Genomic DNA, 24,641 nt, shown 5'->3' with positions numbered 1-24,641 from the left:
TTGTATCGATATCGAGAGAATAGGTTTCGCAAGGTAGCAGAGAAACGGAAGACGATCAGGGGCCCGGAAATCGGAAATGATAACATAAAATCAGCGCATGTAACATGGTTTACATGGCGAAATCGAAGAAACGACAGATGGAGTTCGATTTAAAAGAAAAGAGGACAAAGAGAAAGAAATAAAAGAGAGTCATCGAAGAACTTTCAGTTTTCTCGTCAGATCGATGATGAATGATGAATTGCGAGATCGTCGTTCGCGGTTGAGAAACGATACGGAATAATAATACACGATGCCAGAACTGTCCTAGAGCCAGAGTATAAAAAAGTATACAACATAAAAAGACTGTAGCGCCATGAAATATGTGTATCTCGGATCTTAACATATCAGACGTCTCGTTTCGAGCGACTACGAGATCGTTCGCGGCGAGATTTTTCGCTGGACAGCTTGCTGATTATCCGCGTTTCCAAGTGAAGCACACTTTGGACGAGTCTGGTGATGGGCTAAGAATCTTTTTCAAACGTGTTTGAAACTGTTAATTAACGTATGAAAGTTATAGTAACGCGAATGCGGTGATCCATTGTGCAAGGGTAATGGAAAAGTATTCAACGGAATTTTCTTATATGAGATTTTGTTTTTTCTAAAAGATTGTTTTAAATTTGATCGATGAATTATTATAGATCTTTTTCTATCAATATTTTATGCATTAACTTGTTAAGAATCGAGCAATGAGATGAAAACTGAAATGCGTTAACAATGTAAGTTATATATCATTTTGATATGTTACAGAAAAAATTACAAAATCGTTTTGCCAAGTTTGTCAAGTTGCAAATAATGCACTAGAGTAATAGATAACAAATATTTTCCTCATTTGACAAGAAATCATAGTACTATAAATAGCTCAATTTTCTGAAATTTCATAAAGTTGTAGGATCTAAATGGAAAAAAAAATATTAAAAAAATGCTTAAAGCTGTTCTTCATAACCACAAGTTAAAAAACATAATTCAATAATGTAAATTGAAGTATTGCAAATGAAATATTGTGTTAACGTAACGTTGATCTTTAATGAATTAACATAAAACTTATAAACAAACTTCTTTTTATTTTTTATTTTTGAATTGTTATTCTTAAGGAAAATGTATTCCTAAGGTTTATTTAAATATTGTGAATCGGATAAAAAACGAAGTCTTGTATAAAAAGAGCATATTTAACGTTTTCTATTTATTTTTGCACAAAAACTTATCATGTTACCAATATCTAACAATCCATGAAGTCTTGAAACGTAAAGATCTTTCAGATAGAAGCTTCACCAACTTATAAAAGACATTACTATAACTTTTTACTCGCATAGGAATTACCATAGACGTTTCTATTACTTCTAAAACTCTCAAACAATTGTCAAAGATCTTTACTCTTCAAGACTTCCTAACTCCAATCTTATACCTCAAAACATAAGATCTAAAACGAAATCTCAATCTTCTTAACGCATAAAATATCCAATTATTAATATAATTTTAAATTTCCTAAAATATCTATCCACTCGAAATGTTAGATCTGTGGAAGTCTAAATTTCCAAAATTTCACAGAAACCTACGGAGACCTGATACGAAGAATGAACAACCCATCACCAGACGTTTCAAAGCTTCCTACCCTCAAGACCAGCCTACCTTCCAAATCTCGCAATTCACCTTACTATTGTTCTCGAAAAAACAAAAAGAAAAACCAAAAAAAAAAAAAAGGAAGAAATTCCGTTTTCGACGTCATTGGCTTGCGAGTTCAACGAGCCTACCGAGAGCCATCGAATCGAGAGAGCGTAGTCGAACTGAACCTTAGCGATGACACAGTGTAGACAGACAGACACACACACCTAGCTAAAACTAAAACACTTCCGTTTCCGGTTTCAAGGATCGAACGCAATTATTTAAGGAAAAGAAACAAACAAAAAAAAAATTACAAAGAAAAAAGATAAAAAAATTATAATGATCGATAATGAAACATGCGACTGTCCAATGCCAAGTAGAATGCTAAGCTTCGTTAGACAGTACACTGGCAAGCGTTTCTCGGTGATCTCTACAAGGTGACATGCAAGACTGGCTCTTTAAATCGCTGGTGTCTCGTAGATTCCGTATAGGTAGATGTTCATATTCAATGATTTTGTTTAAGTAATCACATTTTATATACACACGCGCATAAGTGATTGAAACAACGAAGTCGAAGATATTAAAGTTCGTAATCGCAGATCAATCGACATGTTGATCGCCTTGTAGATCTCGTTAGAGATGACTCTGATAGATTAGCCACTGTGTCTTATCATGTTCCTCTTTTTCTCAATCTTTTCACTTGTTTAGAAAGTTTATACCCTTTTATGGTGTAATAAAACGATGAATATTGAAGAAACGACCTAATCTTTTCATACGGAATAATAAATAATAATAGGAATTTACAGTACACAGAAATTTGTTAGAAGAAAGAAGATAAATAGGTTGAATGCAGCAATTTTCGAAGTGGAATTTATACAATTGAATTTGGATCAAGAAATATAATATACTAAAATTTGTTTGAAAAAAGAGAAGAAGTATAGATTAAATAATTTTCAAAACAGAATTTATGCAATCGAATTTTAATTACATTCATCATATAATAATGGTTGTTAAATATATCAACTTAATTTCAGTTTATAGCAGTAATGAAAGTTTAATAATTAATGGCGTGAAAAATATTGACATATTTTATAAACGAAACGACAAAATCTACCAGTGTCCAAAGTTCCAATTAAATCGTCCGATGCTTCTGCACTTTCCTTGATAATACTATTTATAACAGGATTGTATGCAAAAGAAAGATGAAGCAGTTTTATCGTGTGTAAGAAAACTAGTTTTTATCGAAGACTTAGGTTCAGTGGTTTAAATTGTACTATGTCGAACCTGAAGATTATACTAATTAGAAAAAATTAACAGTTCTGTAATGCCAGTTAAAAATAGATATTTCTTGCTTCTTCATTTTATGCATCGTATGTTGTAATAAGTTTCGGTGATGACAGAAAAAATTATAACAATCCAATAGTTTTTGTAAAAATTATCTCGATACATATGGTTTTCTTAATCTCGAAGCAATTAAAGATTAAAAAATAGTCCCTTTTCCACATTCTGAATTACAGTAGAGTTCTAATACTTTCAAGACATTTAATTATCAAATATGCCGGATCGTTGACTTATGTCTATATAATGTGAGAAATATGATAAAAATAATTTGAACAAAAGAAAATAAGAAAGTTCCAACTTTTTACAATTATCTTTATCTTTCTTAAAATATGCTAATGGATTAGTTCCGACAAAAATAACATAAATTGGTCTAGGCTTAATAGTAATTTAATTTAGTACACTTACGTCTATATAATACGATGAAAACGAAAAAAAATGATGTCTAAAACAGCTATAAAAAAATTTATAATACAGATAATGGAAAATGTTAATCTTTTTGCAGTAATCTTTGTCCTATCTTTTTGAGAAATATGTTAATAAATTAGTAAGATTTTTCCTACGAAGATAGGGCCAAAACCTAACAATAAAAATCTTGAATAATTATAACACCCTTACTTGACCGAATGTTAAACTATCATGAACGTAAAAACAACATTAGAACTCCACTATATTTATATTTATCATATCAGATGCAAAAACGTCTAATTTTTGCCATGTACATACATATAATAAAATTCTAATATTTGTTTATTCCTTCTCCAATTATTTATTTACGACTAATAGGTATCAAGTCAGGAAATTTGTGCAATCTTCGTATTACACCATGAAAAGGTCTAATTCATAGAAATTCCGATAGGAATTGATTTGAACATAGTGATCATCGTTAAATCGATCCAGCGGTGTGCCACCGTGTAGAAATCATTTTAGTCGCTCGAGAAACCTGCGTATAGTAGCGCCTTGTAAAGAAACAAACAAACAGATATATAAACAGTAAAAAAAGAATAAAAAAGAACACGAGAGAAAGAATGGATGCGCGACGGGCGACTGAAAACGAGCGAAAGAGGATCGTGCACGTGAGCGAAATTGAGAAAATGCGAGAGCGAGAGAGAAACAAATATAAAACATTACCCTAGCGTCAATTTTCTACGAAAAGAGTTTTCTACAAAATTCACACCATAAGCGTGCATCTGGTCGCATCGCGCTTATCGTATGAATCTATGTATGTATGCTACACGCAAGCGCTGGTACGAATCTCTTGACGTTTTTCTAATTAGAACATCGTTCGCTAAGTTTGTTACACAAAGAAAAAGAAAAATAAATAAATAACGTTTTCGCGGAATGATCGATCGTGAACATCGATATCGGTTTGTTCGATGTAAAAACCGACGAGAACGTGAAACTAAAAGAGAGAGAAAAAGAGAGAGAGGAAGCGAACGAAAGAGCGAGAGAGCAAGAGAGAGAGAGAGAGAGAGAAAAAGAGAGAGAAAGAGTGCAGCCCCATAAAAAAAGCAAGCATAGTAGCGGATATAAAAATTAAGAGCTCATATAGGTGCTTGTTCGAGACGCACTAAATAATTGTAAAAGCGAATAATATGGAATCAGATAAAAAAAAAGAAAAAAAATGAAGATGAAGCAATTACGAACTATCGTTCAATTATTGAGTTCCGTATCGGTGTTTAACTTTTCGCACTCGACCATCTTCATTCGTATCCTTCATCCTCTGAATTTTCACTTTACAAACGAACACAAGGAATCTATAAGTAGCAATTAATAATTACTTCTCTATGTACGAACGTTCGAAATCGAGTTTCCACTAATAGAAAATATGAAACTACCTAATATATGAATATTTGAATCGAGTGCGCAAAGAATTAAAAATCGATCGAGATATTCCTATCGCTCCGGGAAGGATATAGAATTCTAATCGTTTGAAAATGAGAAGTAGAGAGATTATTATAAAAACGTGTTCGAGCAAAAGCGACGTTTGCGATTAATAAGAGTTAACATGTATATTTTCGTTCCATTGTAATTCCGTCGTCCGATGAAGCCCAATGGTGTAGTATCGTTGTAGATAAATTAATGCCAAAAATGAATTTTTGCGACTTGATCTGGATTATATGTTCTAGACCTGTCGATTTCAGTTCCGTCAAGCCTCGTTTAGATTAGACAAATGAACTATATTCGAGTAATTTATAATCCCTTTACCACTGAGAAATATCCTTTTATCGCGTTGACTGCCACAATAATTACAAATATCTGGTTTCTTGTGGTCGGGACTGCCTTATTTTTCAATAGGATAGCGACAAGCTATATAATTATATGTTTAAGCGTTAATGAATGAATTTTTCCCCTAAAAAACATATTTTTTCACTGTTCTTTGCTGAAAAGCGCCATATGATTCACACGGCCCATATAGCTGGAATTTTTCACGGCATACAACATGTTAAGTTTCTATATTTGTTCTCGTTAGTAAAATCATTATTAACGTGAACTTATTGTTTTATTTGAATTTAAATACTCTTTCAAGTTTCTACGTTTGTTCTCAGTAGCTAACGATAATACACTTCGCTCTTATTTAGCTACGTTCAAGTAGTTATTTTATTAATATTTATTATTTTAATTGATTTGAAATATCCTTTTAGGTTTTTTCGTAAACCTAAGATTAAAGAGGATCTCTTAACCATCCCTTGATTTGAAACAAATAACAGTGATTAAGATGTTGGTTCTTCAAACTAAGTCGATTTTAGTATGTCATTTTAGGTATCTAGTTGAAGTCAGGTTGCTTGAACTCAAACGATTTCTAATTAAGTAACTTGACTTATTTGAGTTCAAGTAGCCTGATTAATCTGAACGAGACTTTAGAAACAGGTTGCCTGATCGGTATTTGCTGTATATAATAACTCTCTAGTCGCAAGATATCAATTTTCTTTGGTTTTGCAACCTTAGAAATAGTGAGGGAAAAGACATTAAGCAAATGTCTGGAATTCTCTTTTAAAACCACGACGTTAACAATGAACAAATTTTAATAACAGGAATACTCTGATAAAGAATCGCAAGTGAAATGTAACGTGTTGATAAGGTAACGTTGGTCCTGATAATAAGTGAACTTTAAACGAAATCATAGCTGGTGAGAAAAATCGATGGACTTTTACTCTAGGAAATATTTATAAAGTTCCATTGCAAATTAACCAGTTAATCCAACCTTTAGCGAGTTATTGCAAAACGATCGAAAAGTAATAACTGGAGAGTTCTCAGAGAGAAACCTCAGTTTGATTCTCAAAATTTCGTTCGAACCGCTACACCATTGTTCGCAAAAGTGATCCAACCACCTCCCCATGGAACGAATATAATTGTGTTTTGCGATTACGATGAAACAAAAAAAAAAAAGAATAAAAGATATACGTGTATTCACGTACATGTAAGTGTATATGCGCGCGTGCGTACGACAAAGATGAATTTCGTTTAGGCCAGCTCGTGGCTCGAGCAAGTAAAAATATGTTTAAAACTGACGAAACGAAGAAGGGGTTTAACGGAACTAGACAGGGTTAGGGTTTTGATCGAAATAATCCTACCATCCGCAATTTGATGTCTACACATAAACACGTACACTGATGAAAGTTTTCGTGTTCGTTATATCAGTAGAAACGAATGGAAAGAGAAAGGAAAGAGAAAAAAACGTGAAAAGGTGAACGATTTTCGTCACGACCACATCAATCATAATTATAAAACGTTTGGTCGAGAAATAAGATGAATTAAGAAATAATACTAATAATACGTATGAAGAGACTCTATCTCGAAGGAATAGGTACATCGTACTTCTTGAGACATATACACGTATACTTCTTCTTGTTTCCGGTTCTCTAGCCTGCGATTAAATATATTTTATTAAAGAATAAATAAGAGATAAAAACGTTGCAGATAATCGAATAACGAGCATAAAGTGTAATGATGCATGCAAAATATAGTAAAAAGAAAACAATTAGTGGCCACGGATTATATGGCGCAATTGAATTTAAAACGCGAAACGAGTTAAACTACCACAGCAGCAAAAGAACAAGAACAACTACTAAACTAAAGAAACAAGCAAAATAAAAAAGGAAAAAAAATAAAGAATATGAAGCAGATTAGTTCTTTTTCTAACGAGCGAATCGTTTTTTAAGTGACACGTAGCTGGCTAATTAGTGGTTACATAACTGGCCAATATACTTTTATAAACTGTACGGAAAATGGAAAAAAACAGAAACTATAAAGTATTCACGCGCGTTTAGACATCAGCACTTTTAAAATATACTTGCCATAACGAATGCCTTAGCAAACAAACAAAAAATTATAAAAAATAAAATATAAAACGTTAACTGTACATTGAGGTACGACGACGAGGAATGAATATATAAGTATAATAAGTATACATACGATGATCATATACATACATAAATACATACAGACAAACATAAAAGGATAAATACAAGAAATAAATTAATAAACGAGACAAAAGAGCCAATGCACACATCATTAGAGGAAAAGGAAGTAAGGTGAATATACGTACACAAATATACAATATATATCTTTACTTTCGAAAGCCTGTATTTGTATAAAATGTATTCGCGAACGTTGCTCCTTGTATATTTTATACATTTTACAGTTATCGTTTTAAAAGAAAAGAAATAAGCAGAGCAGAGTGGTTATAACGATTTAAATTAACGAAGTAAATGCAGAAAAACACATATACATGCATACATACATACACGGGAAAAAGGAAACAGTGTACATGAAACCTCTCAGAAGCGCACTAATATAAAAGAAAAAAAAGTATAAGAGATGATTGATGCAAAGTGAGAATATATTAAATGTATTTAGATTAAGATTGAATTATTAGGAAGGACGAGAGAAAAAAGAAATAACAGAAGAAAATTAAAATACGATCATTAATCGTGTACATAAACATCGTTGGCAATATTCGACTTCGCCCGTCCATTTAGTTTCTAGACCACAAGTCTCTACGAATTGTTCCTTTCGAGCCAGCATCGAATAGGTCAGAAACGATTGAAGATAATTTGCGCCTGTAATTCTTGTTAATCTATCGTTAAACACGTTGACATAATTTAGTCGAAGTGTTTTTCTTCTCGAACAGAGAATAATTATAATATTTTAAAATATATCATTGTTTATGTTTACGATATAGTTCCAAGTATTCCAAGTTTTCATTCATTTTCTTCTTCGTCGTTCATCCTCATCCATTATTATCATCATCGTTGTCGTTTATCATGTTCGTCTTTGTCTTTTTGCATTTTCTTTAACAACCTCCATTTCAATTTCACCACCATATCTCTTTGAAATGATCGAGTTTTGTACGTGTGGCGTTAAGCACGCGCGTGCGCGCACGTGGTTATAGCGATACAATAACATTCAATCAAAATAAATTTACGAATAAAATCTGACGACACCGTACAGAATATGTAATGCTAAATGATAACCATTGTCTTATGGTTTAGTCTATTGTTTACTTGTTTGTTTTATCACTTTGGAATCTTTTTTATCATCCTTTTGTTAGTTACTAATTTCTTTACTTTCTTATCCTTATTAATTTCTTCGTTGCAATGCAATTGCTTCATTGCAATTTATAAATAAATTTATTACCTGTTTCTTATGTTTTTACCTATTTCTAACTCATCTGTTTTCATTTCTTTTTTGATTCGAAAAAGAGGAAAGTATGTGAAGTATATTTACGTTAGCTTTAAATTTATATTAAAATATATAGTAATTAGTTATTCCTCCACTGTATGCCTTTCGAATAACCGAACTATTTAAGACTTATGTTTTTAATTGCTAACGAAGGGTATTATTCCTACTGAATAATTGTACAATATACGAACATCTTTACACGCATTTCAAGTACTCACATTCTGTACAAAAATTTATAACTACTAACTAATAAACAAATTTCGGCAATGAGTTAATTAAACTTATGGTTCATTTCATGTTTATTTCTTTCATGGAGTAATTAGCTGAATTTATACACAGGCATTTTTTTTTATCTGTATATAGTAGTATAGAAATTTAAAGTTCGACTATCAATTGGTATCGAGTCGTTCGAATCTTCGATATGATAATGTTAAATGAAAACAATGATGGTTCAAGCAGTTCCGAAGATGAAATATCAAAAGCTGCATTAAGAGAAGCAACGGATCACCAATTTCTGAAGGTCACCTATTTTTCTAACGAAAAATTTCAAAACTCAGATGTTTCTACGAAAACGTATGAACACAGTAAGTATCATAACCTCATTTTTGTTTCTATTTCATGTTTGTTTCTTATTATCACAGAAACTTGTAATAATTGGCAACAAATTTTTCTTTCTTCTTTTTAGATGATTCATTAGAAAATAATAATGTAAAAAACCCCGTGTCATTAAGAAAAGATTTGGAGGAGAAAAAGACATTTTCTAATTTTGGTGTGAGTCCGACATTCCAGAATTATGTTGCAAAAAAGCTGGACGAAATTATAGAGAAGTATGTAATTAATTTTACAATGAAGTATTCAACTCCAGATGAATTATTTACAATATAAATAGAATGTATATGTCTTTCATATATACCGAGAAAAATTTTCTTTCAGATCTATTAAAGTAAAGAAGAAAAACATAAACAGTATTATAATTGAAGAAAAAGAAAAAGACAACATTTATGGCATAAAGTTACTCAATTCTTCTGTAGAGTTTTTAACAACTGAAAAAGAAAGTGAAAAGCCTCAAATGAAAAGGAAAATTAAAGCGACTATAGATGAGGAAACAAATTTCTCAAAATGTAAAACAGTAGCCGTAGATCCTGAACGAATATTATCAAAAATAGACACTGAAGCTTGGACAAGTAAGAGGAAAGAACCTGAATTCAATTACAAGAAACTGAAAAATGGTACTCTAGTTGAAAAAACCTAGTCACAGGTTAGGTTTAATTTAACTTAAATTAATTTGTAATGTATATAAATAAATAATTTTATGTATGAATTTTATAATTTAAAAATATATTCTCTTTACTTCTTACTATATATATTTTATAACGTAATTGAACATTATCTTTATCACTATATCGTGTTACATACTTATACACAATACATCTAAACGCGTCATGCCGCCGCATAAACGTTTCACGCGTTCGAAATTTATGAATTAATGAATTGATATCAACATTAGTAGATTAAGTAATTAGAATTTTTAATAAATCTACAGAAAAATCATGGATATTCAAGGAACGTGCACCACAGATACAGATAATGTCTGCGAATTGTACGTATCATATTCTTAACCTCAAACTGTGTTTACAAGCAATACTTGACGGTATTTTCTTGCATAAATATCTTATAACATATAATCGATTTATGTAAACCTAAATCCAATCTATTTTATAAATTATTTTTGTCAATTCTTTTAGGGAATTCCTTCGTATTTATATAAAAATTTCTTTTAATATACAATAAATAATTGTTTTTGATCTTTATTAATTTAAAAGAATTAATACATAAAAAATATCTTCTTTTTAAAACTTTATTTGTTGATTTTTAGATGTAATACACGACCTCGTAAATATACTTGTCCACAATGTGAAATAAGATATTGCAGCTCTGATTGCTATAAGTCAGAAGCTCATTCAGAATGTTCAGAAAGTTTCTATAAGCAATGTGTAATAGATGAAATAAAGTCTCAAGGAAAAGATACAGAAGGTAGAAAGAAAATGCTAGAAATTCTCAAGAGGGTACACGAGGAAGATTTAAAAAATATAGAAGCATTGGAAAGTGATGATGAGATTGATAATGATGAATTAGAAGAACAGCTAGATTCAGATGATGAAGAAGATGTGAGCTAATATTGATATCCTTGAAAAATACAATTTTTCCTGTGTTTCATTTAAACTAATGTCTTTTTTAGATACCAGATTTAGAAAGTAGACTTAATAATATAAATTTAGATAATGCAGATGAAGTGTGGTCTGCATTAACAGATGATGAAAAGCAAGAATTTGAGGCTCTCGTAAAAAATGGTGATATAGAAAAACTTCTACCTCAATGGATTCCATGGTGGACCTATCATACTAAAAAAAAATTAGTTCAAGATATGGATCAAAAAGATGAGCAATCATTGCAACTCCCTCCTTTAGTAGATGTTCCAATATTTAATGCATTGCAAGTAATTTTCAGAATAAATATATGTATATACTTCATTAAATATAATCTGAATGCAGAAAACTTCAAATATTTTCTTAATTACAGAAAGCTTCCCCAAATGTTGAATTTAATGTGATAAATGTAATCTATGCATATGCATACATAGCAAACTATTATAATGGTGACTATTTAAACTGTCCGATAGAAGCTACAATTGTTTTTCTTGATCTTAGTGATAATATGAAACTCAATACAGTTTTTGAAAATCCAGAATCAGCAATCGCTTCCACTGTTCACAACATTATTAATGTAAGTATTATAACATTTAATATTTAAAATATTGCAAGTAATGTAAACATTAAAATATTTGCTTATTGTTTTCAGTGTAACTGGTTACCTCAAGATGAACAAACTTTATTAGTTTTCAAGGAAGCTGGGAATAAAATACTACAGGGACCCAACGAGAAGAATAAATATCTTTATATTGCTATTGCACTCTCAGAAATACATAGATTACTAATAATGACAATAGAAGAGATATCGAAAAATAAAAATAAAATTGGAGATAAAGAATTCATCAAAAAGTTTGCTCAACGATATAATGTAAATAGTATAGATTTATCGAAGAAACAACTTCGTTTACATTGCAAAAAGTTGGAATACTACATATCATGGACTAAAAATCGCCATATAAATACTTGTACATAAAAATATGGAACAGATATAAATTTAAGGATTTATAATCAATTATAAAATGTTCTTATATAAACATATATATTTTTTCCCCTATATTTTTGTCATTGCTACCATATTGGTTTTCATAATTTGAAATTGTTAAATTTTTAATAAATCCACTCACCCAATCCTCTTCTATCTCCTCTTCGTGAATATCTCCTAAATCCTTCCCAACGTACTTCTTCAATTTTTTACATTTAGCGTGACAACACAAGATTTGCAAACACAAAACTTAAAAATTTATTTATTCATTTACCGGCACGTCACTAATGCTAAAGACAAAAAATTCAAACTGTAATTTAGAGAAACAGAATCGAACAGAATATATCGACTTTTAGATTACTATCGATTTATGAGCAAATGATATACTATGTATAAAGTTGCGAATTTGTTTTAATATTTGGGGAGCGAATCTTAAATATAACGAATTTTTGAAGTTTTAACTTATGTCATTATAATTTATTCTTAATGTCACTATTATATGCTATTTACCTATAATATATACCACTTATCTTTTATTTAACAAAAAAATATCTATGTGATATTATGTAATCGTGTGTAATAAAAAGATGGTATTAAAGTAACAAATTTTACTTTGAAACTAACTAAAAATTGTTTCATTTACTATAAAGTTTAAATAAAATTAAGTAAAATAAAATAAACTCAAGTTCAAAAGTTTAAGAGATCTAAAGAATACAACATTTATTATTAATAACGAAAATTTATTTTTTTACATGAAAATCCGCAAGAAATTATTAATAAATCACATAAACATGTAATGTAAATACATATAATATATGTCGTTATATAAAACATCACATACATGTTCACTTTTTATTCAAGAGATCTAATTTCTTTCTTAATCTCTGTTTTGACAAAATTCCGTAATTAATTATTTAAATTGCTTTAAATTTCTAGAATTGCTTCTACCAAGTTAGTTATATTTTCTATCGATTACGTAAAAGAAATAAATTATTGATTGTTAAAATTCGACATTCATATGCAAATCTTTAGAAACAGGAACAATTTTAAACTTGCGCAAATTTAAATATCGAATCCAAGATCGATAGGTCGAATGTAGCGAAAGGCGGTCTGTCAGTGAGACAAGCAGACAAGCAGACGATATTTACAGGAATCATACGACAAGTAGACAGTGGGCAAAATGGTGGCAGACGAGAAATTATTTTTCTCGAAAGCCGTCCAACATTTAGCTAGATGTTTAGCAGCGATTAAACCTACACCATGGGAAAAGGTTCGTTAATTATTGTATATTATACATTGACATGATATTTATGTATCAATAAAAAACTTGACATTTAATTAGAATTAGGTTAATTTTAAGGACGTGTCAGCTGATATCCTGATAATGTGTCATCTAATGATATAATTCGAAGGACGATCTACTAGTCAACTCATGCATTAATGATACGTTTGCAGTTGATCATTAACGTCATTATGCTATTAAATAAGCGATTTCTGACATATGTTCCAGATATAATTCACTGTTTAAGGAATTGTTTCTGTAGACACAACTTTGCAAATAAAAGATAGCACAATATGTATATTTTAATTTATTAATAGATCTTCCTCTTTTATTTCGATTAATTTACTAAATTTGATTTTAGTTATTAATTTGTAAATCAATGTGTGACATAGAATATATAACTAAGAAAATATGACATTAACAATTGTACTAACTAAATATAAAACATTTTCATTAACTATGTATTATTTTGTATCAAATTTTTATGTAACTAATCTTTATATATCTGCATTTAATTTTAAATAAAGTAATGCTTTTTATTATAATGTATATTACACGAGTATTTATTATACCTTTCTTAGATTAATTATTGATTTTACTTTAAATTAAATTGTTTCAAATTGTAATGATAATTAAAAAACATCATCAGATATAATTAGTATTAAATAAAAGATTCAATTTGCAATGCTTGTGTCTATGAAATTCTGTTTCAAATGATACATTCAATAGTTATATTAATATTGTGAAAAATTAAATAAAATTTGTTTAACATAGGTTACACAGTTGTTCAAGTTATGCCCACAAGAATCTGCTCAGGGTATATACCGATTGGATCAAAGAGGACAAGATACAACTATTGCATTGGGAATATATTTTCTGGAATCTGGTTTACAACATCGGGATAAGATATTACCATATCTTTTGCGATTACTGCGTGGTCTTCCAAAAGCTGTATGGTTGGATGAGGTCAAATGTTTACCTAGTGAACGTATTCCTGTTGCTGAACGTTTTAGTTTTTGCTTAAACACATTACTCAGTGATGTTGCATCTAGATGTGAATCTGTACGCGAAGAAATTATTTCTACTCAAGTAGAAATATTAGCAGTTTTAACAAATCTTATTAGAGGATACAAAGATCAAAATGGGAATAGAGGAATGCAAGCAAAATGTAGGTATTTCTCTCTTATTATTAACTATATTTTATTTAATTTCCTATAATTACGATTTTACTTTTTTCCCTTTTTCAGTATCATTATGCAAATGCTTAGTTCCGGTATTAATTGGTTTAGCTCGATCTATGGGTCGCTTTGCTTATACTGATCCACCTCTTTTATGCCGAATTTTTCCGAGACCGGAACCACCTCTCTCAGTACCAAAAGTAGAAATGCGTTTAACATTGGATAAAAAGCAGCATAGCTTTTCGAACTTTCGACCAATTATTCCTCGATCATTAAGCGGTAACTTCAATCCTCATCCGGCTATAGATACTGCACCAAGTCTACTAATCGGGGATCACGAATATTCTTGCGCCAAACGACCATCGTTACAATCTTACTCATCGGTGCCCTATGATCCAGCCACATATTTTTTTAGTAGATATGGATCAAGTTTCAATCAGTTTCCTCAAATGAGATGCAATGAAAGTCCTGAAAGGAGAGCTGCCATGCAATTTAATGTGGTACATTTACAAAGTGTACTGGCTTTGGCAAAGAAATTGCTTACTAAAGAAATTTTAATGTTCCTTGATGAGGAAACTCAGCAAGTTAGTTTCATTATTTTATAATAAAGTTGCTATCAATTGCATTTAATCATTAATTTTTTATCTAGGTTTACAACTCTGGACAGGTGCAAATATTTCCTTATCGTACATTTAACGAGACAATGAATCTAGTAATGGTTGCTCTTTTACGGGAATTGTTACAAAATCAACGTGATTTGCCAATTCCTTTTACAAGAGACGTACAAGAGTTCGTGAAAGGTCTCTTTCTATCCGGTCAAACAGAATTGCAATCACGTCAACATGATGCAAGCGAACGCGAAGATATGGACACTAATTTTAGAACTGTAAATAGGTTTAAAGTAAACGTTATGGCTAATTCTGCGTGTGTCGATCTTCTTGTTTGGGCAATTGGTGATGAAACTGGTAAGTGACACTATAAATCTACGCTTGAATATAGTTTGAAAAATCACATGTATATAATTTTAGTAATGTTTTTGTTTTAATAAAATGATTTAAATTCAATTCTTGTGTGTTGGTAGGATTATCTATAGATCATTACGTTATTTTTCCAGTGAGAGACCAGTATGATTTGTCCGCGCTATTCGCAGATATCAGTTCAATGCTGATTGGCGAGGGTATTCGAATTTAGCTTATATTGCATTTCGATTGACTGTCCCATCTTTGATAACATTCAATACTTTTAACTAACGAGTTAAATACTTTCTACTCTGACAGTGCGTTAACGCGGTTCTCCCGTTACCTTCATTGGTCTAATTATTATACCACTAAACGTAATTTTCTTAGCTGATTCTAACTGTTTGTTCGACTGTTAATGCGAAAATGAGCAATAAATATTCATAGGCAAGATTATTATCATGGCAAATATATGTACTTCAATGCACTGCTGTTTTAAATCATTGTTATTGAGAAATTAATTTTCATACAGAACTCTTCGTTTTCTGGAAGAATTTCTTAGAATTAACAATATTTGCCCAACTTATGAATAATGCCGTGCATATCTCGGTAAACATTTATGGAATTAAATATTATTTACAGGTGCGGATAGTTTATGTGGTCGTTTAGTTGAAAAGATTAATTCTAATCATGGACCAAAACTGGTGCTAGCGCATATGCCTTTATTAATGGTATGCCTTGAAGGATTAGGAAAATTAGCGCAAAAGTTTCCTAATATAGCGAGTACATCTATATATTATCTTCGGGACTTTCTTGTTGTTCCATCTCCTATACTACTTAAATTACACCGTCAACAAAGTGAAAGAGGTAGCATACAATCATAAATAAATATTACATATGAAATTAATGAGAAAGTTATTCCTTTTAAGGGAAAGATATGCAAGATTCGAAACAAACTACTTCGTCAATACAAACAGCCTTTGAAAAACTACGCGACGCAGCTATTGGCAATCTTTGCATTGCTCTAGAAGCTGCTCATTCTGTAAATCCAGATTGTGTACCAGCATTAGTTGCCAGCGTCTCGAATAGATTATTTGCTGCTGACATATGTGACGGGTACTGCATATATTGTTCACTTTACATATATAAATCAGTTTCCTGAATTTACACCTTAGTTCTTACGATGTCTCAATTATTTATTTCAATACTTTTAGTGAATCCGATGACAGGTCGAATAGCGAATTAATTTCGAAAAACATAGTAATCATGTTGGGGCATGTTGCCGTTGCGTTGAAAGACACCCCAAAGACTATGCGTACAATATTCCCATTTTTTCAGCAATTATTTTGTCGCACTCCGAGTGATCTTGATTTTCTAATCGTGGATCAATTAGGATGTATGATCATTGCGAAATGCGAATCAAAGGTTCAGTTTAAGATCAATTAGTAATTATTAAGTAAATTGTTAGCTTCTTCACGTACAAATTACAGTATAATATAAATCGCATAAGAATATATTTTGTTTTCAGATTTACGAAGGCATAATGCAAATGTTTTCTATGTCATTGGGCTCAAGTACCGCAACTTATGCTTCGAACGATGATCGTAAACAATATTGTCACGTAGCTAAGGCAGTCACAAATGCTCTTGCAAATATAGCAGCAAATCTTCAAGGTGAATCAGAATTGGACGATTTGCTACTTCACTTGCTTGAACTTTTTGTTCAACTCGGACTAGAGGGTAAACGTGCCAGCGATAAGGCGTCAAATAACGTTTCAGTAACGGTAATTAAAACTGATGATTTGAATAATAATGTTATGAAAGCGAAACTTTACAAAATTTGATTTTAATTGTTATATCTTATATTAGAAAGCAGCAACTAGCGCAGGAAATTTAGGTGTGCTTATTCCTGTAATCGCTATATTAGTAAGGCGACTTCCGCCGATCAGGCATCCATACAAGAGACTCCTAAAACTTTTTAAAGACTTTTGGCTTTATTGTGTCGTAATGGGTTTCGCTGGTGATCAAGCATCGAGATTATGGCCTGCAGAATGGCACGAAGGTGTCAAGGAAATCGCTGTAAAATCACCGTACCTTATTTCGCAAACTAGTGCACGTCTTGAGATGAGAGAATTGCAGTATACTTCAGCTGTACGCAATGATAGCGTTTCTTTAAACGAATTGCAAGAATTGAGGAGTCAAGTATTAAAATTAAGTACTCGGTACATATTTTTTTTACTTTCTTGCAAATATATTTTTTAAAAACAGAAGTGTAAACATTGTCTTTTTTTCACAGAACTAATGATATATCGCAATATGTGACAAAATTGCAATTTGCACAGTGTACATATTTATTATCAGTTTATTGGTTAGAGACTTTGAGGGTGGCAAATAGTCCAGAACCTAGTTTACAACCAATAATGGAATATTTATGCGATACAGATTTGCAAAAAGATAAGAGCGGCATGTGGCAGTGTATATGTTGTGTTGCTGATTCCGTCTTTGTAAAATTCAAAGATGTTATGCAGCGTAAACCGAAAGACGAAAGGCGCGAGAAGGAACTTGAAAATCATGCTCAATTTCTTCTCGTGTATTTTAATCATGTACATAAACAGATTAGACGGATAGCGGACAAGTATCTTAGTGCACTGGTGGATGCGTTCCCGCACCTTCTATGGAATTGCAAAGTGCTTTGGAGTATGTTGGATATATTACAGGTACAAATTTTCTTTTGTCCTACATTCCTTTTTTTATAATATTGTCATACTTAATTAAATTATTATTTATATAGATTTTATCATTCTCATTACAAATTGATCCAAACGAAGAGACACCAATTTTACGAATACCTGGTACACCATACAGTATAGAACTTACGGATACGCTCGAGGCAAGAGAGGTGTGTATATTAGAATTATGCGAATCAATATACAATATGCAACTCAAATGCTAAATCTAAACTATGTTACACAGATTATTGTGAAAGATTTCACTGCGAGATGTAAAGGTATAGTACAAGAAGCCATGAAGTGGGCACCTCAAGCCACTAGATCACATTTACAGGAATATGTAAATCAAATTCCGTCTTCTAGATTAAAACACCATTCTGGTTTATGTTTATCTACGGATTCAGTTCTTGAATTTGTGGACATGGCTATTCCAACATCGGCCTTACCAAACGTAAAATAATATTCCTAATATCTAATATTTTAAAATACTTTACTATAAAAATAATAAAATGTGCTTGTTATAGACTAATTCGTTAGATAAACGACCACGTGGTCCAAAAGGAGCCAGCTCGTGGCTTCTGTCGATGATGTCTACACGTTCACGATATGCTGGAGAAATAGCAGGAATGCTATCGTTGGCGCAAACCGAATCATCTACTTCCGAAATATCTTTTGAAGAAATTAGAAACAAAGTTATTGACTTATTAATTGATGCTGTGTGGATGGCTTGCCGTGCTCGAAATGACGTTAACCATCGTAGCGCTCTTTGGCGTGCTACTGCATTATTAATTTCTATGCCTGGTATGACTTATCAACAATAATTTCGTGAAAATTATTTGATTTTGTTTCATAATCTATAATTAATTATAATATTTTAATTTATTTAGGGACACATAGACGTTTGCTGCATACAGTAGCTTCTTCACAAATTGAATTGTTCACTCCTGCAGCTATGACAACAGCAGTTGAATGCTGGCAGTGGATACTTACCGTACGGCCAGATTTGAAACTGCGTTTTTTGCAAGAAATGTTTGTTGCGTGGCAGTATACTGTTGACAAAAGAATGGGTTTATTCGCACTGGACGAAGAAGAAGTCAGTCCGTTAGCAGTATACGAGGGTTGCAAGTTAGGTTCAAATCCTCCCCAAGTGAAACCTCATGATATTTGGGTTACATTTATCGTAGAATTGATTGAAACTGCTAAATATTGCTGTCAAGAAACAGTTGATATGATTGTCACATTATTACATCGGTCATTGCCTATGACTGTTGGTGCTTCTGGTGAAGAGCCTGGAATGAGTCGCCATGTTGCTGCAGTTGGAGTGCGATTTAAATTGCTTTCTTGTGGACTTCTTCTTCTTCAAGGAGATATTTTACCAAGGTATTATATTGTATGAGAAATTCAATATATATTAATGAGTAACCGAGCAAATAATAAATTTTGTTTATAGGACATTAAGTAAAAACGTACTACGAGAACGCGTATATTGTAATTGCTTGGATTATTTCTGTCGAGATCGTCAAGTACCAACGCAAGAACTAGAACAATTACACGAGGATTTAGTTACGCTTATACGTTTCTGGCAAGTCAGTAAAATACTCATAATTAAAAAAAGTGCTAATTTTCTCTTAACTTTCTATTTCATAATGCTTATTTTATCATGTCGTAGGTAATGCACAGTGACAAAAAATATTTGGTAATGACTGGCACCGACAGTGAATTTGAAATGTTAACATCCCAATCGTATTCAACTGGTGCTTTTGGACCTAGTGAAACAATTAATTCTTTGAGTACGTCCTTTGGTACAACGAATCCTGAATTTTCGAAAACACCGACAAGCGTATGGATTAATACAGTTCCAATGTCTACTAGTAGCAATACTTTGGGCAAACGTAGTAATCGTAGCAAGCGTGTTATGAACGCTAACGTGTTTGTAAAAGATTATATAAAAAAAAGAAATCTGATCCTCGAACTGTTGGCAGTCGAAATAGAAATGTTATTAGTAAGTTCAATTTTATATTTAGTACAATATCCTTTTCATTTTTTAAAACACTATTTAACATTTTGAATTATAGGTTTGGAGAAATCCTAGTGGAAGACAAGAGCTTGCACTTCCAGGTGAATCAAGTATTGCAGAATGGCGCGCTAAGGGAATGAATGATCGGTGGCGAGAATATACGCGACTTGCATGGGAAATTAGTCCTATCCTTGCCATATTTTTACCAGTTCGATTAAAGAATTCCGAAATTATTATCAAAGAAGTATGTGGACTTGTTCGCCTTAAACCTGTGCCGGTTATGCACGTCCCAGAAGCTTTACAATATCTCGTTACGACTGATACATTACTTAACGATGTACCTGAAGTAAGATATTTCTTGAACAATATTAATTTTGAAAGATTTATATAATTACAAATTATAATTTATTAATTCAATATGTTTTAGTTGGTGTATATGTTAACATGGGAGAGAGTATCACCTATTCAAGCACTAGCATACTTCTCTCGTCAATTTCCTCATCATCCAATTTCTGCACAATATGCAGTAGAGGTACTAAGTAGTTATCCAGCAGATGCTGTACTTTTTTATATACCACAACTTGTACAAGCTGTACGCCATGATACTATGGGTTATGTGATAGAATTTATAAAGAAAATTGCTAAACGTTCACAGGTAAGTGTTAAGAATTTCAGTCAATTGTTTGATTGTTTACAAATCAAGATCTTTATGGTCATTCTTAATTTGATACAGGTTGTAGCACATCAACTAATTTGGAACATGTACACAAATATGTATGTGGACGAGGATAAACAAATAAAAGATCCAGTTTTGTATGATATACTAGATTCGCTTGTAAAAAGTATTTTAGGATCGTTATCTGGTCCAGCAAAACAATTTTATGAAAGAGAATTCGATTTCTTCGAAAAGATTACGAATATTTCAGGTGATATAAGGCCATATCCTAAAGGTCCTGAACGTAAATCAGCATGTCTAAAAGCTTTGTCACAAATTAAAGCACAGCCAAGTTGCTACTTGCCATCTAATCCTGAAGCAATGGTAATTGATATTGATTATCAAAGTGGAACTCCTATGCAGAGGTGAGTACTACGATTTACGTTACTTGTTTGGAATACATTGCATTGTATTGTCATTAATATTTGATTTATTGTTATTATTTATAGTGCCGCAAAAGCACCATTTTTAGCGCGTTTCAAAGTTCGAAAATATGGAATTAACGAATTAGAGAATATTGCATTAGCAGTATCGACTAATGGTAAAGTTGATATTAAAAGAGAACCAGAAAAAGAAACGTGGCAAGCTGCTATTTTTAAAGTCGGAGATGATGTTAGACAAGATATGTTAGCTTTACAAGTGATCAGTATTTTCAAGAATATATTTCAAAAAGTTGGATTAAATTTATTCTTGTTCCCATATAGAGTAGTAGCTACGGCACCTGGGGTAAGGCACCTTACAGACATAAGAAACAATTTTGATAAATATTACAAAGTATTAATATATATTTCAGTGCGGTGTGATAGAATGTGTACCTAATGCAACTTCACGCGATCAACTTGGTCGCACCACTGATATTGACATGCATCAATATTTTATCACACGTTATGGAGATGAAACGACGAAAGAATTTCAGAACGTACGTCGTAATTTTGTGAAATCAATGGCTGCCTACAGTGTAATCACATATCTTTTACAAATAAAAGATCGCCACAATGGCAACATTATGTTGGACACCGAAGGTCATATCATACATATCGATTTTGGATTTATGTTTGAAAGTTCGCCTGGTGGTAATTTAGGCTTTGAGCCTGATATTAAGCTAACAGATGAAATGGTGCTCGTAATGGGTGGTAAAATGGAGGCCGCGCCTTTTCGTTGGTTCATGGAATTATGTGTACAGGCCTTTCTTGCCGTTAGGTAAATTACAAACAAATATTTTTAAAATTTGGAGTTATAAATAGTTCATTTAACCAAATTTATTTCTTTTTCAAATAATTAAACATTTGCGATATTTTCTTTTTCTCTAGAAATTTCGATCAAATTATAATATTGTTTTACTACATTGTTTTAGACCTTACCAAGAAGCTATTATTTCTCTGGTTTCTCTAATGCTTGATACCGGATTGCCATGCTTCCGTGGACAAACGATAAAACTTTTACGCGGCAGATTCGTGCCGACAGCAACTGATCGCGAAGCGGCGGCCTATATGCTCAATGTAATACGTAACAGCTACCTCAATTTCCGTACGAAAACTTATGACATGATACAGTATTATCAAAATCAAATTCCCTATTAGATTACTATTTCTAAGTAACTTTCGTTAACGATTGTTAATTTATAATGGAGGAATTCATTATTTCTGCAAAGATTGTTGAATGAATACACCATGTACTATATTGTTAGATGCAACAGCATTGAATCTGCTGTCTGTACAAACCCCTCAGTGTCAATGTTATTCTTAAACTCACATAAATTTTATGAAAGCATTGAGCTCTGTATGTATGTAACAATAATGTATTATAAAGTGGAAAGAAATTATCTGATATTCCTGCTATCAAGCAGAAGATATGAGAAACATTCCTCTGTTTATTATTTATATACTGTTATCAGTTAAACATTAAATGGGAGTGTAATTAAACAATCTGTAATTTAATTATAGGTATCTTATATTAACTAAAAATTACATGTAAGACTTTTATTTAAGTTAACTGTATTTATTATATATTACAATCAAAGTATAACTAATATTTATTTTACTGCATTTATTCTTCTCTTAGCAGCTGTTTTTTTAATGGATTTAATTTTATTTGAGTCATATCAATTTCCCTGAAAAAATTACATTCAATGCATGTTAAGTTTCATTAGCACTATAAGAAATTCTATACTAAAATACTCATAGAAACTATTGCACATTCTATGCAACTAATTGTAAGATAATATCTAGCATGTGCAATAAATTTTATCTGTTTTATTGTTTAGTTTGTATATATGAAATATTAAAAATATAATCACCCTGCTTCTATCTGGCCTTCTGTATATATCTCAGATGGCGGTTGTACAGAACGCCTGACATCACGAGAGTAATAATATACCTTTGAAATTTTATGATATGGCCCACCAGGTACATGCGGAGGTGGTTGTGTACGTGCAGCAATTGTATCTGGAAATCTTAAAGCCTCTACACGCTCTCTCTGTAATGTTCATTTTGCTCTACATCAATTTATCTTTTCACCATATTACCATACAATGGTCATAGAGATATTTGAACACTTTATATAGAACACTTTTATTTATATATGTATTATGTATATTACATAAAAGATATTGGTAAAATTTGAAACAAATCTGAAAATATATATATAAATGTGACTAAATATTTATTGCAAACATATATGCAATAAAAATTAGTATATAGCACAAATAGCTATCTTAAATATATAATGTGTTAAGGATGGTCCCATTGAATATTAAAGCTTGTTAATATAATAGATAGTTAGTTTCTAAAATAAATTTTGTGATCTCTGTGAAATATATATTTGTACTAAATATCTTGTAGTTTCTATCTACGCTTTCAGATTTGTTTCAAACTTTTCTAATGTAATCGTGATAATTGAGTCCCATTGTAGTACTAATGAAATTTCAAAATATTTTGTATAACATATAAATATATTTAGAAAAAATGATTAGAAGTGTCCAAATATTTTCATGAACTACTGTATATAAAATATCTTTCTTGTTATTTCATTTCAAATTTTTAAATAAATACAATATTGACGTATGTCAATTTTAATTGGTTATAATTATTTTGAAATTCATGACAATATTTAGTACATAACCAATAAAATAGATGCAATCTTCGAAAATAAGTAGCATATAAGAGATGTTTTCAATATACACGTTGATTAAAAACAAGTTATATAATATCTACAAAAATAAACAATATAAAATGTAGATCAAATACAGATTAAAATATTACTTACACCCCGACCAATAGTTCGAATCCAATCTATAAGTGGAATTGTATTACGAAGGTTTCTCGACATTTTAATTAAACTTATTTAATTTTTTATTTGAAATAAATAAATTGCTTCTATTACAAAAAACACTGTACACAGAATATTCGATACTAAACTTAAGCCTACTTAAACACGCAGTTATCATCTCAATCTCGAAGTTCGATAATTTAGCACAATGTTAACTATCGATAATCGCTACTTTCAATTCAAAATTATTAATTCAAAATTGAATGTGTTGTCATATAACAAAATATAAATGTTATTTTATTTCTTTATTAAAATTGATTATTCATATTATATTGTAATATATTGTAATAATATATTGTAATATATTGTATCTTTGTATCTTTGTGTTTTATTGTAAATGGAATAATTAATAGGATATATTAATTGAATTTAATTTTTACTATAGAAAATATAATAAATGTGTTAATTTTCAACTCGCTTTTATATATAAAATTAAAACTGAAATACATCATTGTTTTTGAAAATAGTGTAAGTTATATAAGATTCCAAATAGCACATTCTCTTACAAGTTATTCAAAAATTTTACAATCATAACAAAAATTTATTACGAAAGCAATTTCACTTTGTAAAATGTATTATTTCATA

At 31.0% G+C, this 24,641-nt stretch overlaps 4 protein-coding genes across 4 annotated transcripts; 3 read left to right on the top strand and 1 right to left on the bottom strand.

Annotated features, from left to right (window-relative positions):
- The first annotated feature begins 13 nt into the window (after nt 1–13).
- Nucleotides 14–9,919, top strand: LOC126924973 (uncharacterized). Its single transcript, XM_050740057.1, has 3 exons — nt 14–9,245; nt 9,347–9,488; nt 9,595–9,919. Exons 1-3 carry the CDS (start codon nt 9,083–9,085, stop codon nt 9,911–9,913), a joined length of 624 nt encoding a protein of 207 aa, XP_050596014.1. The 5' UTR covers nt 14–9,082; the 3' UTR covers nt 9,914–9,919.
- A 38-nt stretch (nt 9,920–9,957) lies between these two features.
- Nucleotides 9,958–11,425, top strand: LOC126924972 (zinc finger HIT domain-containing protein 2). The gene is made up of 4 exons (XM_050740056.1): nt 9,958–10,261; nt 10,538–10,829; nt 10,901–11,154; nt 11,242–11,425. Exons 1-4 carry the CDS (start codon nt 10,212–10,214, stop codon nt 11,270–11,272), a joined length of 627 nt encoding a protein of 208 aa, XP_050596013.1. The 5' UTR covers nt 9,958–10,211; the 3' UTR covers nt 11,273–11,425.
- A 1,517-nt stretch (nt 11,426–12,942) lies between these two features.
- LOC126924920 (phosphatidylinositol 4-kinase alpha) lies at nt 12,943–22,764 on the top strand. The gene is made up of 22 exons (XM_050739912.1): nt 12,943–13,123; nt 13,910–14,303; nt 14,383–14,897; nt 14,963–15,278; nt 15,912–16,136; nt 16,199–16,385; nt 16,484–16,694; nt 16,798–17,052; nt 17,138–17,490; nt 17,565–17,985; nt 18,060–18,167; nt 18,242–18,448; nt 18,522–18,798; nt 18,885–19,377; nt 19,448–19,583; nt 19,667–19,999; nt 20,073–20,360; nt 20,442–20,669; nt 20,748–21,094; nt 21,179–21,455; nt 21,523–21,929; nt 22,084–22,764. The coding sequence occupies exons 1-22, from the start codon at nt 13,034–13,036 to the stop codon at nt 22,307–22,309; spliced, it is 6,294 nt and encodes a 2,097-aa protein (XP_050595869.1). The 5' UTR covers nt 12,943–13,033; the 3' UTR covers nt 22,310–22,764.
- LOC126924981 (NADH dehydrogenase [ubiquinone] 1 alpha subcomplex subunit 7-like) lies at nt 22,662–24,210 on the bottom strand. Its single transcript, XM_050740067.1, has 3 exons — nt 23,994–24,210; nt 23,026–23,204; nt 22,662–22,839 (listed from the first exon to the last, which is right to left on the bottom strand). Exons 1-3 carry the CDS (start codon nt 24,054–24,056, stop codon nt 22,776–22,778), a joined length of 306 nt encoding a protein of 101 aa, XP_050596024.1. The 5' UTR covers nt 24,057–24,210; the 3' UTR covers nt 22,662–22,775.
- Nucleotides 24,211–24,641: the final 431 nt, after the last annotated feature.

The sequence above is a fragment of the Bombus affinis genome, chromosome 15 (assembly GCF_024516045.1).
Source record: "Bombus affinis isolate iyBomAffi1 chromosome 15, iyBomAffi1.2, whole genome shotgun sequence".
NCBI lineage: Eukaryota > Metazoa > Arthropoda > Insecta > Hymenoptera > Apidae > Bombus > Bombus affinis.
The sequence above is the reverse complement of the archived record's forward strand: the minus strand, read 5'-3'. Positions and strand labels throughout refer to the sequence as shown.

What these genes read in the sequence shown, in the direction of transcription:
- LOC126924920 (XM_050739912.1), top strand. Translation starts at nt 13,034, where the DNA reads ATGGTGGCAGACGAGAAATTATTTTTCTCGAAAGCCGTCCAACATTTA. An exon ending in CAACATCGGCCTTACCAAAC is followed by an intron (nt 18,449 to 18,521) that starts GTAAAATAATAT and finishes TGCTTGTTATAG; the next exon opens with ACTAATTCGTTAGATAAACG. An exon ending in TAGTAGCTACGGCACCTGGG is followed by an intron (nt 21,456 to 21,522) that starts GTAAGGCACCTT and finishes TATATATTTCAG; the next exon opens with TGCGGTGTGATAGAATGTGT.
- LOC126924981 (XM_050740067.1), bottom strand. Translation starts at nt 24,056, where the DNA reads ATGTCGAGAAACCTTCGTAATACAATTCCACTTATAGATTGGATTCGA. An exon ending in TTCGAACTATTGGTCGGGGT is followed by an intron (nt 23,205 to 23,993) that starts GTAAGTAATATT and finishes TGAACATTACAG; the next exon opens with AGAGAGCGTGTAGAGGCTTT. An exon ending in GAAGGCCAGATAGAAGCAGG is followed by an intron (nt 22,840 to 23,025) that starts GTGATTATATTT and finishes TAATTTTTTCAG; the next exon opens with GGAAATTGATATGACTCAAA.
- LOC126924972 (XM_050740056.1), top strand. Translation starts at nt 10,212, where the DNA reads ATGGATATTCAAGGAACGTGCACCACAGATACAGATAATGTCTGCGAA. An exon ending in ACAGATAATGTCTGCGAATT is followed by an intron (nt 10,262 to 10,537) that starts GTACGTATCATA and finishes GTTGATTTTTAG; the next exon opens with ATGTAATACACGACCTCGTA. An exon ending in ATTCAGATGATGAAGAAGAT is followed by an intron (nt 10,830 to 10,900) that starts GTGAGCTAATAT and finishes TGTCTTTTTTAG; the next exon opens with ATACCAGATTTAGAAAGTAG.
- LOC126924973 (XM_050740057.1), top strand. Translation starts at nt 9,083, where the DNA reads ATGATAATGTTAAATGAAAACAATGATGGTTCAAGCAGTTCCGAAGAT. An exon ending in TACGAAAACGTATGAACACA is followed by an intron (nt 9,246 to 9,346) that starts GTAAGTATCATA and finishes TCTTCTTTTTAG; the next exon opens with ATGATTCATTAGAAAATAAT. An exon ending in CTGGACGAAATTATAGAGAA is followed by an intron (nt 9,489 to 9,594) that starts GTATGTAATTAA and finishes ATTTTCTTTCAG; the next exon opens with ATCTATTAAAGTAAAGAAGA.